At 24.5% G+C, this 15926-nt stretch overlaps 3 protein-coding genes, 1 long non-coding RNA gene and 1 other non-coding gene across 5 annotated transcripts; 3 read left to right on the forward strand and 2 right to left on the reverse strand.

The window, feature by feature from the left end:
* Positions 1 to 803: 803 nt before the first annotated feature.
* On the reverse strand, positions 804 to 2821 carry Cdc6 (Cell division cycle 6). The gene is made up of 4 exons (XM_011507276.1): positions 2438 to 2821; positions 1441 to 2352; positions 1139 to 1341; positions 804 to 1056 (listed from the first exon to the last, which is right to left on the reverse strand). Exons 1-4 carry the CDS (start codon positions 2691 to 2693, stop codon positions 823 to 825), a joined length of 1605 nt encoding a protein of 534 aa, XP_011505578.1. The 5' UTR covers positions 2694 to 2821; the 3' UTR covers positions 804 to 822.
* A 1342-nt stretch (positions 2822 to 4163) lies between these two features.
* Positions 4164 to 5304, forward strand: LOC105368291 (uncharacterized). Its single transcript, XR_913103.1, has 3 exons — positions 4164 to 4297; positions 4655 to 4739; positions 5143 to 5304. It is a non-coding gene; the product is annotated as an uncharacterized LOC105368291 (long non-coding RNA).
* A 250-nt stretch (positions 5305 to 5554) lies between these two features.
* RsfS312 (ribosomal silencing factor RsfS-like protein, 312) lies at positions 5555 to 6762 on the forward strand. Its single transcript, XM_011507520.1, has 4 exons — positions 5555 to 5562; positions 5683 to 5876; positions 6001 to 6264; positions 6544 to 6762. The coding sequence occupies exons 1-4, from the start codon at positions 5555 to 5557 to the stop codon at positions 6672 to 6674; spliced, it is 597 nt and encodes a 198-aa protein (XP_011505822.1). The 3' UTR covers positions 6675 to 6762.
* A 954-nt stretch (positions 6763 to 7716) lies between these two features.
* On the forward strand, positions 7717 to 13081 carry SMC5 (structural maintenance of chromosomes 5). Its single transcript, XM_011507277.1, has 15 exons — positions 7717 to 7815; positions 8354 to 8442; positions 8530 to 8857; positions 9134 to 9472; positions 9633 to 9761; positions 9818 to 10025; positions 10122 to 10253; positions 10359 to 10886; positions 10964 to 11093; positions 11172 to 11418; positions 11520 to 11930; positions 12012 to 12239; positions 12346 to 12525; positions 12640 to 12735; positions 12822 to 13081. Exons 2-15 carry the CDS (start codon positions 8384 to 8386, stop codon positions 12969 to 12971), a joined length of 3165 nt encoding a protein of 1054 aa, XP_011505579.1. The 5' UTR covers positions 7717 to 7815; positions 8354 to 8383; the 3' UTR covers positions 12972 to 13081.
* A 729-nt stretch (positions 13082 to 13810) lies between these two features.
* TRNAG-UCC (transfer RNA glycine (anticodon UCC)) lies at positions 13811 to 13882 on the reverse strand. Its single transcript has one exon. It is a non-coding gene; the product is annotated as a tRNA-Gly (tRNA).
* Between the last annotated feature and the right edge of the window lie 2044 nt (positions 13883 to 15926).

Genomic DNA, 15926 nt, shown 5'->3' on the forward strand with positions numbered 1-15926 from the left:
AAGAAGAAAATCAAATTTTTTATTCAAGGGAAAGAAAAGGAAAAGAAAAAAGTAATTGAATAGTTATTTGTATAACTCTACAATCGACTATCCAAATGCATATTTAAAAAAAATTACTAGATACAACTTCAAGCGGAATAACATATCCAAGTATATGAAAAATGCGCTAAAGAACTTTCTTCTTTTTATATAAAATCTTGTAACTCAAAATTTTGTAAATTTGAAAATATTAAAAAAGATTAGAAATTAAGATACTATAAGTAAGTACTATTTATATTTTACTTGCAAATAGACTTTATTTTATTGGTATCTCTGAATTATTTATACAATTTTATTACTTGTTTTACAGTAATAATGATAACGTTATTTTATAAATAATTAGAATTAGTTGTAAATGAGAGATTTTCTAATAAAAATTTCATTATTGTTTAGGATATGATAAATTGACGTATGTACCCTTAATATTTCAATGGAAGTAGAAAAATAATTTAACGCTAATGTTTATTTAACTGTTTTAATAGTAAGGCACTTAAATTATTTAAATACGTATTCGTTTTGCTAACTAACTAATTATTACATAAAAATTCCTAGCTGATATTTATAAAAATTGATTTTTAAAAAATTATTATTTAATAATGTTTAACGCAAAATGTTATAAGCAAATTTGTACATAAAACACAAAGTGTCATTTTTCTAATACACTACATAAATTAAATGTTGAAATATTAAGTATGAAACCCTTTTCGATCAAACAAAACAAAATAAAACAAAAAAAAACAAAAAAAAAATAAAAAAATAAATAAATAAAAATGAATGGTATATTTATAAACAAGAAATGTCATTTATAATATCGGATGTGAGATCTTTATCTTGCAATGCTGCAGTCAGTACTTCTTGATCCCATTGTAAACTTACTTTGGATAATCGAGCTTCTTTCTTCATTATTAGTTTTATAATACCTCGTGTTTCAATTAATGTACATAAGCATACAAATTCTGACATGTCAACTGCAACGATTTTTCTTGGTTTACAAACTTTTCTATAAACTTGATATAACTGAAAATAATATATTCAATTTTAATAAAAAGGTTTATATTATAGAAATAACTAATAAATCCGATCTGTTTAAAATTAATACCCTTCCAATATTGATATCTTTATGTTTTCCTTTATTTAAGATAAGCATTAACGAACAGAGGAGAATCTTTTGTTGTATTGGAAAACTATGCTCTTCGTTATCTGCATTTTGTGAGCCACCGTATACTCTATTAAGAATTATGCGAACATCTTTAAAATCTACTCTATTTTCTTCATCGCTTACTTGACCCTTTTTTATATTATCTGTATTTGGGTTTAAAGTGGCATGAATTAGCAAAATTATATTTCTCAAACAATATAGTCGATGAGTTAATAAAAATACTTTGCTGACATTGAACTTACCATTTTCATTAGTAGGTTGAAGTATTTGCATCATTTTTTGTGACTCTGCAATTTCCACAATTCTTCTCCCAATGTCCAAAGCTCTTCTAATGTCGCCAGAAATAGCCGCTACTTTTCCTGCTAAAAATTGCATTGCAGTATCAGAAAAAACATCCAATACGTTAGCTTCTTTTAATCTTTGTGTTAAAATATCCATAATTTGTTGTTTTGAATAAGGTTTGAAGTGCAATAAATTTGGCTTGAGTTCACATCTCGATTGTAATCTTGGTAATATTCTGTCAGTTAAGTCCAAAGCATTAGCAATCCCAACTAATACAAGTTTAGATTGGGGTATCGATGGCCACTCGAATATAGAATAAAGTACAGATTGATTTTTTGTTTCCAGTTGGTCCATTTCATCGAGTACCAATAATAACATTTTGTGTGGCTGAGTTAGATATTTTTCAATAGTATCTTTCTTATTTTTAATGGGTCTTTGATTATTTAAATTTAATTCTTCAATAATTTTGGAATAAATAGTAGATGCTGACTTCATAGTAGTACAATTAACATAAATAATTTTAAATGCATTTTTAAATTTTGATTTCGATATAATATTAGACAGACTAGCAGTTTTCCCTGTACCTGGAAGACCAGACACGTAAAGAGAGCTCGATGATCTTTTATCTAAATGGTCTTGTAAAAAATCTTCTAATTTGGTCAATTCGACTTCTCTGCCTATCAAATTATCTGGTAATGAACCATGTAAAGCCTTACGAGCTTCGCTGTATTTGTTATTATTAAACAACTTTTTTGGAGCTAACTTATCTTGCTTTGTTGTCGGAGACAGCAAACTCAATTGGTTTAATAAATTACACGGTGTTATTGGGGAAATAGATTTTATTTGTTTAGGCGGAGTCGAACCGGTCTCATCTTAAAGAAGAAACGTTAAAGTAATGTTAAAATACCAATAATATTAAACGTTAAAAACGAATGTTTCAATATGCTTCATTCTTACCTTTTCCATTAGACTTTCTTCTAGTTCGTTTTGGAGTTTTTCTTATATTATTATTATTCGTACCGATATTTTCCTCGTCTGAATTTGATTCGGATTCGCTGCTTATATCAACCATTTTTTTGACAGTTGGTGTGTACCTTGTTGTCGGAGTGCTTCTCAGTGATGCATTGCTAAAATCTATCTTCGGAGTATTATCTTTACTCGAATAAAAATTCTTCTTTCGTATCCGAAATGGAATAGTCGTTTGTACGCTCATGTTTCAAAATATCTGAGTTGAAAACTATCTGACTATTCTAAGAAAAATGACCTTTATTTAAAACGAATGAATTATTTTAATGCAATAATCTTATTATTATAAGATAAGCTTATTATTTTATCTTATTGAATTAAAATTACTCAAGTGACTTAATAATCAAACTTGTCGCAGAGAAAACATTTTAGCGACTACGTACAGTGCCAACTTTTGTCAGCGCTCAAGACTTTTAGCGCGGGAAAATAATTTACTATACTTTGTGAGAATTAAGTATACTATGTTTCGTAGGTAAGTCCCTACTTATAATAGACTGGAGAATTCATGATAAAGTGTTTGATGATATTAATACTATATTGATTGAGACAATTAATTTTTGTTTATAAAACACGTATATATTAAATACAAAGTATGTATTAAAAGATTTTTCGAGCGTATGTATCAGTCCATAATGTTTGCGTTATTAATTTTTGAGACAAGAATTATTGCTAATGATGTGATAATTTTATAGGCGCGTCAATTTTTAACGAGAGTGGGGTATCTGGTATGAGGTAAAAATAAAAAATAAATACTAATTATTGACTTTATTGACGAAGAAAAGTGATAGAATATAAGTAAAAAGAAAAATTGGATAAATTTTGGTATATTCATGTCATTGTAAAAATATCAATTTTTATAAATTTTGTCGATCTAAGGCAATAAAATATTATTTATTGTACATAAATTGATAAATCGACAATCCAATTATAAATGAAATATAAAATGTGCGTTAGCGCGCGCGCGCGCGTGTGTGTGTGTGTGTGTGTGTGTGTGTGTGTGTGAGAGAGAGAGAGAGAGTTTTTCTGTGCATGTGTATATCGAATATCAGTGGGCCAAAGTAAATGAAAAGATTGAAAATTATTATTAATAAATTTTATTGAAACTTTTATATGCTGTATATTATTGATGGATAAGCAAACGCATGAGATGATTGTTGTATATAGTAAATTAAAATTTATTTGTTAATGATTTCTATATGTTTTAGTTAGTTATTACCATACAGCGTAAGTATGAAATTTACTTGTACCATGTGGAGTCACAAGGTGCATTGAGAACAATTAAATTACCTTGAATCAAACAATTTTTTTTCCTCGTTACGCATTATCTTATCGTAAATCTTATGATAATAATATATTAATTATATTTATGGTTTGATTAAAATAAAACTTCACAGTGTGCTCATTGTATATTACTTATAAATATTATTGCTTATGCATTGAATAATAATAATAATAATAATAATAATAATAATAATAATAATAATAATAAACATTATATTTTTTAAGATTCATACATTTTCAGAATATATTGAAAAAATGACTCGAGTCAAAGCTAAGATTCTGAAGTTAAACTCTTTCTAGTTTCGCGCGTTATTCATTTAAACTTCCTCGATCTCCCGTAAATGATGAAAAAGAGGGGGAAGTCAGCTTATTCGTTCGTGTTTCTTCTTTCTCTGCCATATTGATTGTACTTCGACGTAAGTGAGGAGAAGTTTGAGGATTTGTAATCCAAACTAATCGAAAATTCTAGTGTAATTTTGATTTCACAAATCAATAGATATGAGAGCTAAGGTGATTACACTTATTTATTTAACATAATTTTGTTTTTTTGTAAAGTAATTTCTACTTAATAACGGATAATTAATTTTTTTTCTGCATACCATCATGTACATTCATAAATATAAAAATGGATTCATTTTTATTCAACATTTTTTTTATACATAGCTGAATTTTTTAATAATATAAATTAATTTGATCAATTATTGGAAATTTTAGAGATTAATTGGTGTTATGAAGACGTTATGATTATTAACATAAATTAATCCATCTCATTATATTTATAATTTTTAATAGCAATTACAATAGCAATAACGCGTTTCTATGCATGTAATTTGTATAATTTTTGTTAATACAACTTTTTTAATTTAGTGGCGCAAAAAGAGGATGCGGAGGTTAAAGCGTAAAAGGAGGAAGATGCGTGCGAGGTCCAAATAATTTTCATCATTTTACACTTGTAAGTCAATAATAATTGTTGTTGTGATAATTCAGATATGCGAACACGCATCAAATATATTTATCTTAACAACTTGGATAAAATTTTAATTAAAGTTATATATACATATGCGTATGTCGTTAAAGAAATATATTGTCGGAGTTGTAGCATTAAAGTGATATCAAAAACTGCATATTATGTATAAGAAAATTAATTTGTAATTCCGTTGTAAATGTTATTTGTGTAAGTAGCATAATTTTTCAATTTAAATTTGATATTTATTAATACATATAATATTTAATTCATATATCATTTGGAATAACTAAATGGAATTGAAAATTATGAAAGATTTCAAAATATATATATATATTTATTTATTTATTACAAAATTCCTTTTATAATAAAAGAATTAACTTCTTTTTAGCTGTGCTAGTAATATGTTTATCAAGTAATATCAACGAGAGTCAAGGATCTTCTCTTCAATAAATTCAAAATTTTTTAATCATGTTGTGGCACAGAGAATTATTTTATATCCGAAGGATCTTGTGTAATTTGGTTTAATAAAAATAACTTGAAGATAAGTTTATATCTTGTTGCTGTAATGTTATTTAATAATCCCATACCAAAAATGACAAACTGTAAAAAGAATATTAAACTAATATTTAACGATTTCTTTTTTATAATATATTTTATACATGACGAAACTGTTCGAATCAAATATTTAAGAAATATTAAGCGTTTATAAAAAGAATAAGATTTTGGAATTCTTATAATATGAACATGCTTTCTTTTAAATATAACCTCAAAAATTTCAAAATTTATCCAAAAATATAACCATGTACAGGTACATGTTATCTTCACTCTTTAAATTGGAAAAAATTTACAATTGCAAAATACTTAATAATCATGTGTTAAATATAAAATGTATTTCAACTAAAAAAAATCATTTAAATAAAACGTCTAGTCAAAATGAGGATTTAGATGATAAAAATAATAAAAATAACCTTACACGTAATTATAATAATAAATATAAAATATTTCGGGATGAAGAAGCACCAGTGATATTTGATATCAATGAAGAAAAAGAGAGAATAAAGCTTGCTGATTTAGAACTTGTTGAGAAAGAGACTGATCCTTATGACGGGATCAATTTGAATCGTACGTTAACAATACATGGATTATTAATGTTTTAATTTCACATTAACAAGGCTTAATATTAATATTTATAAATTAAAGATGAATATTTTGTTTTATTTAATAAAAGAATTTGCATTTTGTGTAGGTGGTATTCATGGAGTGTTTGACATTGAAGATCTTGTGGATCTCTTAAGGAAAGATAAGAATAATAGACAAATTTTTGTAGCATTGGTTCCACATGAATACAATTATGTCGACTATATGGTATTAGTAACAGGAAAGTCCGCTAAACATATGAATGCCCTGGCCATGTATGTGCGTAAAATATATAAAGCCAAGAAACACAAAAATGATTTCATTCCCAAAATAGAGGGAAAGAATAACAGTGATTGGATTGCTTTAGATTTAGGTAATATTTCATGCACTAAGAAATCTTATTTTTTTAAATTAATATTCAAAGTAGCACATTCTTTTAAATTAAGTGAAATTAAAGAATAATTTGAAGGTGCGCTTAGTTAATTTGTATTAAATTATGAATTATGAATAGGCATTAAAATTATCATTAAATATTAAAAATAGATTAATTTAGAAAAATTTACAAAAATGTTTTGCATAATATTTTATTTAATAATTATGATTAAATTATAACAATTATAAAATCTTGATTAAGTGTATTTTATTTTCATAGGTAACATTGCACTTCACATATTTAATTATGAAACAAGACTGAAATATGATTTAGAAACTCTTTGGTCAGTTGGTTCTAATTACGATACTCTAAGTAGGGAACGCATCGATGATGATTTCAGAAAAATATAAAGATTTTTTGAAAACTCTTCAACCAGCGGAATAATAAACAAACATTATATTGTATATAGATTTTAAAATTTTGTAAAAAAATATTTGAACAGAAATTCATTATCATAAACATTTTTTTAAATATTTTACCGTGTATTTTTTTATAGTTAATTTTAATTATAGTTTGTATTATATGTAAATTGTTGTTTCTTTGTGATTTTAATGTTAATTTTTTTAATATTTAGGTATAACTTTCTTTCTTTCTTTCTTTTTAATTTATATTTACATAATATTAATAAAATAAAGGATTTAATAAATGTAAGTATTAAATTACATTTGCGCAAGAAATGAAAATATGAATAACAATGAGAGGTGTAATTCAGGGACTGAATAATTATGTATTTACATCCCAACATACATTATTACACGGCTCTATATCATAATATTTATCATGTTTGTCTTATTAAATAAAAATGCCTATATCATTATTTCTTTGATAAAAAAATTTAGTACAGATGTCCGTTAGAAATCTTTTTTTAACGAATGTCCATCATATTGATAATAAGTTAATTATACTTTTATTGTTATATAAATGGAATTGTACTGTTGATTAAATCCTATATATTTTTAAAGGACTATGTTTCATTCGATTTTTCAAGTATTTAATTAAATTCAAATATAATGTTAATGTACATGATTTTATACAATATAAATAATTTTCATTATCTCTATTTTACGTTTGAATTTATATATTAAGAATAAATAATTTTGAGAAATTTGATGGTGAATTTTCTTGGATTAGAATTTCTTATTGACATATTAATTATTTACAAAATTATTACGACTATATATATAAAAACATATATATATATATATATATATACATATATATATATATATACTTTTTAATTGGTTAAAAGTTTGGATTATTATTGCGCATGCGTCGAAGATGTGTACTATCAACTCTCGCATTGAGCGGAGATTTTGCAAGTAAACAGGAATCAATGGTTATTAATTATGATGTATTTTGGTCATAAGATATTATAATAAATTAAATTCATAAATTTCAGCAGACGGTGGATGTTTTGTATATCATGAGACCAATGACTGCAAATATAGATAATTTATACTATTGCAAATTCTATTTATGACATATATTGAGGTTAAGTAAAAGAATATTTCAAAAATATTTACATTCGACATTATAAGATTTAATGAAATTTATACTTAATATAAACATTTCATTATTTTTCGAAAAATTAAGAGTCTGGTAAAAAATGAATGATAAATTGTTTATAATTAATTTCGTTCATTAAAAAAACTAAAAAAAAAAATTAGTAGTAATAGTGTTTATAAAGTATTTTCTAAGGCATATAAGATTTAAATTTTATTATATGATCAAATTTTATGAATTATGAAATTATTCAAATTAATCAATTTACGAAAAAATATTGGCAACTTCATCAATGCTAGTTATAAATATCAAATGTCTATTAATATAATATTAAATGTATAAAAAAAAATTTTAATTTTCATGTCATTATTGATAAATATAATCAGCTTGTTTAAGTTTACTTAAATAATATATTAATATTAATTAAAAATTTTTTTATAATATTTATTTAGTTTAATTATGTTTTTAATTCTTAAATTAAATTTTGATGTATGTAAACAATTGTTTTTTTTTTTTTTAATTTTAGCTAATTTTTTTATCACTTAATTGATTAAGAATGGCAGACGACGATATTCCATTGGGTATAATTTTACGTATTTCTCTTGAAAATTTTGTGTAAGTTATAATACATTTGACATGATATTTCATAACTCATTGTTGTCTAATTCGTCGTACAAACTGATATTCAATTTATTATTTTAGAACTTATGACAGTGTCGTTATAAAACCTGGAAAAAATCTTAATTTAATAATTGGTGCAAATGGTACTGGAAAATCAACAATTGTTAGTGCTATTGTTTTGGGATTAGGGGGTAATCCTAAAGTTATTGGTCGAGCTACAAATGTTGGTGACTTTGTTAAGGCAGGTGAAAGTAAGGCTACTATTGAGATTGATTTATATAGTGGTTGCGATAAATGTATAACAATTAGAAGATCATTTGATATTAATAATCGCACGACTTGGATGATTAATAACCAAACTGTTACTGGCAAGCAAGTAGCGGAGTTAATGAAATCTTTCAACATTCAGGTATATAAACAATCATGTTTCATCAGTAATAATCACTCACATTAATATTTACTTTAAGAATAAATTTCTAAATTAGAAACGATTATTGTTATTATTAATATCTTGACTACATTAATATATTAACGTTTAAAAAATGTATTTATAATATGCTTTTTTGCTAATATTTTATGTTATTTAATATTTATATTCGTTAATGAAACGAAAGAATTAAATTATATATTGTAAATAAATCTTTCAATTCGATTATTATGAAACTTTATAATATTCTTTTTTAAGGTTGATAATCTTTGTCAATTCTTACCTCAAGACAAAGTACAAGAATTCTCAAATTTGTCACCACACGAACTTCTCATAGGAACTGAGCGCTCAGTTGGCGATCCAAGTTTATTAGAAAATCATTTGAAATTAAAGGAACTTAGATTAAGACAAGCTGAATTAGAAAAGGAGCTGGAAAATCATACTCGTCTTCAAACTAAAGAAAAGCAAACCTACGATTCATTAAAAGATTCTGTAGGACATATAAATGAACAAAAATTAATTAAGAAAAAATTAAAGACACTAAAACAGAAAAAAGCTTGGATATTATATCAAAACAAACGAGAAGAATTCATAACGGTAACATATTTCGTGTATTAATGTTTTTTATTTATCTTTCGTCATTAATAATAGAATATACTTGAAAATATTCTTATTTAAAATGAACATTAATACGATAAATATAATAAGATACACAATGATAATAGTATTTATAAAATTACATTTATTCTATTACTAGGCAAAGAAAGAAAAGGATAAAGCACAAATAAAGGCAAAAAGAATAGAGGAGAAATTAAAACCCATTCAAGAGGAACTTTCACAGTTAATAGCTTCTATTCAAAAACTTGAGCAAGATGCCAGACAGGATGTAAGTTAACAATTAAAAAAATAAAATCACTTAATAATGCTATTAATTACTTATAGAATATCGAGGGTCGCGAAAAAATGACAAAATTAAATAAATTGTTGGATGACATAGAGAAATATGAAAAATGTGTCGACGACATTGAATTACAACACGAACAAGCAATTAAGGAAGAGCAAGAGTCTGATAAGCGTATCGATCAAATGATGCAACAAAATAACAAAATAGAAAACGATTTGCAGCATTTTATCGATGATGTTGGCACAAGTAAGATGTTTCATAAATTTTTAATCTGTACAAGTTATTTGTATTAAAAAGAAAAAGAAAGAAGAAAAAAAAATTAATAATAACTATTTTAAACAGGTGAAACGATACAATCTAAATTTGATTCAATAACTAAGACAATGAACCAACAAAGAAATATTACGAATGATCTTAGCATGCAACAGAATTTGTTCAAGCAACAAATAGACACTATTGAGAGAAAAATCATAGGTAATGACAATAACGCACTTATATCACATAAATTTTATAATTATTTTATAAATTATGAATATGCATATGCATATACATACATATCTATATATTCTGTTTTTTTAGTCGAAGAAAAAAACCTTCAAGCGGTTAAGGATATTGACAATAAACGACTTGAGTTATTACAAAAGTTAAGTTCCGATGCTTACAAAGGGATTTTATGGTTAAGATCTAATAAACATTTATTTTCAAAACCTGTACACGAGCCCATGTTGCTTCATATTAATTTAAAAGATGCAAAGTATTCAAAATACTTTGAAAACATTATTCCACAAAGAGATTTGATTGCTTTTATTTGTGAAGATAAAAATGATATGAATTTATTAGTGAAATATCTTCTAGATCAACAAAAGCTGAAAATAAATATTGTACATTCCGATCCTGATAAAGAGACGTGCAATGAGCCACGTATACAATTACACAGTATTCAAAAATATGGCTTTGAACACTATTTGGTATCTCTTATCGATGCTCCTAATACTATTTTAAATTATCTAATAAATATGTATAGGATAAATGAAATTCCTATTGGAAACGATAATATTGCATTAAATTTGGAGCAAATACCAGATACTTTTTTTAGATTTTTTAGTAGTAAGAAACATTTATATAGTTTTGCTAGCTTTAGGGTGTGAAAGCAGAAAATTTATAGGATTTGATTTTCTTTACAGCTAATAATTCATACAGCGTAAGTAGGTCTAAATATACGAGGGAAAAAAGTATAAGACAAACAGCTATTTCATCAAGAAATTTATTGTCGATTACGCTTGATAAAGAGAGAATTCAGAGCATACACGAACAGTAAGTTATTCGTTTTAAATTAAAATTTCCCAATTAGCTAATTAGATAATTTTCATCGATGGTATATTAATTTTTTAGGATGGCTATGCTCGATGAGAAGCGAAGCGCACTCAGCCAAGAGTTGGAAAACTTGAAAGAGAAATATATCGATGCACATAAGCAAATTGAAAGGCTGAAAGAGGCCCGAATTAACTTACAAAACAATTTGCATAAAATAAAAGATTTAAAAATCAGAATAAATATGAATAATACTAATATACAAAATTTACAAAGTAATCGAAGAAACATAGATGAAATCCATGCGCAATATAAAGCAGAAATTCAGGTAATTTACTATTATCGTTGGAATTGGAATTTTAATTGAAATTTAATTGCAAATACATCTTATGAATTTATGTTCTTAATAATTATAATAAATAATTTTAGGCTGTAATATTGAAACAACTTCAATTTTATCAACAATATAATAAGGTACTCAATGAATGTTACAAGAATATTCTTATAAAAGAGGAAATAAAGCTTAAAATTAAATTGGAGAAAAATGTATTGGCCATTAAAGAAAATGATTCTCAAGATTTAATTGAAGAATTTACTTCTGCCGAAAAAGCTTATAAATTGCTAGATAATGAGTTGGCACCGTTAAAAATTGAAGTCAAGAATTTATTTGAATTAGCTAAAGAAAGCACTGGAGGTGTTTCTTACGACGATCCCAAATTTACGCCAATAAAAAATGCTTTCGCCAAGCTACCAGCTTCCATAGAGGAAATATTTGAAAAAATTGAAACTACTCAGGCACAGATTTTTTGCATTTCAAATAATCAACAAGATTCTAACAGAGTAAAAATTCTTCGTAATTTTTTAATAATCCATTATTGTTCCTTTACCTATGTATTAAAGTAATGCATTTTATATTTTCAGGTACTGGAACAATTTAATACTGCAAAAACGCATTTAGAAACATTGAATGAGATCATTAGGCAAAAGGATCAAGAATTAACGAATATTACCGAACAAATTGAGAAAATAAAAGACAAATGGCTCCCACAGCTGACAAATCTTGTTGAACAAATTAATAATAATTTTAGCGATTACTTTACAAGGATGAAATGTGCTGGGACGGTGTCTATAATTAATGGAGAAAATCCCGTAAGCTAATAACGCAATTTCAAATTATATATATATATATATATATATATATATATTTTTTTTTTTAATCATTATTCGAAATTTTTATTTTGTCTACGTGCCGTAGATGGACTTTGATAAATATGGACTGAAAATTAAAGTGAAATTTAGAGATGCCGATGAGTTACAGGCACTCACACGAACTCATCAAAGTGGTGGTGAACGAGCAGTGACCACTGCAACGTACATGATAGCATTGCAAAAATTAACAACAGTCCCCTTTCGCTGTGTCGATGAAATTAATCAGGTAGCCTTTTACCTTATTTTGTCCCTTATTCATTTTCTCCTTTATCTCTCTCATGCGTTATATCAATAAAAGTCAATCTACATTAAATATGATTTTTTTTTTTTTTTTTTTAAGGGCATGGATGCTATTAACGAACGCAGGGTTTTTGAACTAATTGTCAACATTACAAGCAATTGTAATAACTCACAATACTTTTTATTGACTCCCAAGGTATATTATATCATTTAACCATTAGTAATACTCTAATCATCGATACTCAATTAAAATGGAAAATAATAAATTTTTCTCTTCGCCAGTTGCTGCCTGATTTGAAATATAACGATTCCATCACGGTTTTAACGGTATTTAATGGAAAATTTATGGCGCCTTGTTCACAATTTGATATCTCTGAGCAATGCAATAATATTATCGAGACCATTAGAAGACGACAAACTCCTATTAAATAAGCATAACATAAATGGTCATTCGATACTAGCAATTGTAATATAGTAACAGATGGTCGATGTACATTTCTTATACTTTTACGATAGTAAATAAATTATTTCATTTTTTATAATTTGGTTTTTCCTTATTATCTAAAGAGTTTTCTTTTCTTAAAGGTTTATTATGTTAATTAATGAAAAAAAAAAGAAAAAAAACCTTGAAAAAAAAAAAGAAAAAAAATAAACAAAAAAACAAAAAAGTTACCTTTTTCTGAATTAAATAATTTAATTTACAGATAATATTAATTTGACACCGAATACCGACGAAAAATTCTTACCTGTATTTATAAAAAAAAAAACAAACAAAAATATATATATATATATAATTGAAGCCTTTTGCAGTTTAATCATCCAACCTTAAGCGAGATATGAAATTTTAAAATTTTAATTCAATTTTACAAATCAAAATACGATTCTTTAATTATTTGAAATTTCATAATATGAAAAATTATTATTGTATATTTTTTATTTTATTTATCAGATCTCATACGCAATATTAATATATCTATATATATTTGATAACTTATATAGTTTTATAAAGGGATTTTATTTAATCGCTAATAATTACTTTCATTATTTACAATGAAAATGAAAATTTGAATTTAATATATTATCAGAGGCAACAAACGCGCAATATGAAATAATCAATTTCTTCACAATATTTTCATTCATAGAGATTTCATTAATAATACAAATGACCAATGTTTAAAAAATTATTGTTCGGCTATCGTTGCGCCGCTTATTACAGGCAAAAATTAAAATTTTATTTAACACCGTCGAATGAACTATTGGCAAAAAAGATGTGCGATGGCCGGGAATCGAACCCGGATCAACTGCTTGGAAGGCAACTATGCTGACCATTACACCACCATCGCACCATACTCAGTTGCTTATTTGACTAATATTTCACGGCCATAATATTTATAATAAATTCAATAATAATTTTCTTATTTAATAAGGAAATAGCAGTACAAAACAATGTTAAAGACTTAACGATTAAAGTTATTTAACTATAAAGTTATTATCGATATCATATCTTATTATATATAGCATTTTAACTCAACTTATATATAAATTTTGTATTGAATGTAATCAATACATATTATTTTATTATTATTCTAATATCAATTCATCATTATTATTAATTAATTAATTAATTTATATATTAATGACTTTTATATTGTGTGAAAAAGCTTAATACTTAATAATTATATGTTGTAAGTTTTAAACGTTAGAAAAAAATTTTTCATGCTTATTTTATTTTTATATCCTAATGATATTTTATCCTAATATCAAATAATGTAAGTAAAAAAAAAAAAAAAAAAAAAAAAATATATATATATATATATTTTTTCTATTTAACCCAATTAAATTTGAATATTCACTTATTCAAATTTAATTAATTTCAATAATGTATATCGTTGCTCGATATTTCAAATTATAATTTTCCCTAAAACATATTATACACGCATTTTAATATGTATTAGTAATATGTGGTTTAAAAATCAAATGAAATAATAACAAACAATTTAAATTTATTAACATAAAAATGTCTGGCTTTAAATGAGCTATATACCAAATAGTTTTTTTTATGTTCAAGTGAAGCGAACTCATATCTTATCAATAAAATTGTAATCAAAATAATATTGGTGTCTTTTTTTAAAAAATATTGTATGCATCTTATCAATAAGAATATATTTCATTATTTTATTGTAAACGCATAATATATCTTATCATGAACAGTTTAAAATTAGAACCTTTCAATATATCTGAAATCTCTACAATTTTCGAAATTTATTAACCAAACGATCATTCTATTTAGCAGCTAAAAATCAATAAACCAAACTAACAAACTGCGCTACATAATAAATATTATTTCTTTTACAATATCATATTTACAAACACTATTTAATTAGAATATAAAACAAATATTTAATAATCTTAGTTTGTTTATCTTTAGTTGGATATATTTAGTTAAAGTAGATATTGTGTGTAAGTAACTACAACTTTATTTTTATTACATATTGACAAAAATTGTAAAATTTATGTTTAACGTTAATATTTGCAGTGTATTTTAATTATAATCGAAATAGATTTTATATAATTTTTCCACAAAAAAAAAAAAAAAAAAAAAAAAAAAAAAAAAAACAACAACCCTACTATATATAAAAGCGAACTTGTAATTTTAAATGAAAATTTTTTTTTTTTTTTATTATTATATTTAGGCTTTTATATTAATATTTGTATTATATTTTATATCTTAATATTACATTATATTTTACTTGTTATATTTGTAATATGTTATATAATGTTGGGTTTTCAATTAAATTTAATAATTAAATTCAATATTAATTTACAATATTTCATTTATTTACGTTTCATATTTTATATAATGTGAAAATTAAAAATATACAAATATTTAGCTGATTTATACTTTATACGAAATAGATAATTATGTAAACATTGCATATTACTCCTTCGATTTATAATAATAATAATCCTTAAGATTAGTATTTAAAATACACGATAAACAGAAAATTAATACGATTAACAGCTCATTTAATTAACTAGAATTTTCTCTATTAATTATTTTTTAAATGTATCTAATATTTTCTGATATCATTAACAAACAATCATACTTTCTTAATGGTATGATTTTTAAACGAATCACCGACTTGTTGGCTAATAATGTAATTTTTTATTTAAATGTTTATATTCTTTTACTTAATAATTTAAAAGTATATTTAGGCTAAAATAATAAATGAGGATGCTTAAAAATGTTTATTATCTTTTTGTTATTGCTTTACTCAATAATTCAATAAATAGTATAATAATTAATTTAATTAAAGTATCGCTTAATTTATATTATATTATCTTATTATCAAAACATTACAGATAGTATCAGCAGACTATGAATTA

Source organism: Ceratosolen solmsi, unplaced genomic scaffold (genome assembly GCF_000503995.2).
Source record: "Ceratosolen solmsi marchali unplaced genomic scaffold, CerSol_1.0 scaffold6, whole genome shotgun sequence".
Classification (NCBI taxonomy): domain Eukaryota; kingdom Metazoa; phylum Arthropoda; class Insecta; order Hymenoptera; family Agaonidae; genus Ceratosolen; species Ceratosolen solmsi.

Excerpts from the sequence above, each read along its gene's own strand:
- SMC5 (XM_011507277.1), top strand. The coding sequence starts at position 8,384 with ATGGCAGACGACGATATTCCATTGGGTATAATTTTACGTATTTCTCTT. Across the intron at positions 8,858-9,133 it reads TGAAATCTTTCAACATTCAG|GTTGATAATCTTTGTCAATT; the intron begins GTATATAAACAA and ends TTCTTTTTTAAG. Across the intron at positions 12,736-12,821 it reads ACTTTTTATTGACTCCCAAG|TTGCTGCCTGATTTGAAATA; the intron begins GTATATTATATC and ends TCTCTTCGCCAG.
- Cdc6 (XM_011507276.1), bottom strand. The coding sequence starts at position 2,693 with ATGAGCGTACAAACGACTATTCCATTTCGGATACGAAAGAAGAATTTT. Across the intron at positions 1,342-1,440 it reads TCAACCTACTAATGAAAATG|ATAATATAAAAAAGGGTCAA; the intron begins GTAAGTTCAATG and ends ACCCAAATACAG. Across the intron at positions 1,057-1,138 it reads AAGATATCAATATTGGAAGG|TTATATCAAGTTTATAGAAA; the intron begins GTATTAATTTTA and ends TATTATTTTCAG.
- RsfS312 (XM_011507520.1), top strand. Across the intron at positions 5,877-6,000 it reads TGACGGGATCAATTTGAATC|GTGGTATTCATGGAGTGTTT; the intron begins GTACGTTAACAA and ends CATTTTGTGTAG. Across the intron at positions 6,265-6,543 it reads TTGGATTGCTTTAGATTTAG|GTAACATTGCACTTCACATA; the intron begins GTAATATTTCAT and ends TTATTTTCATAG.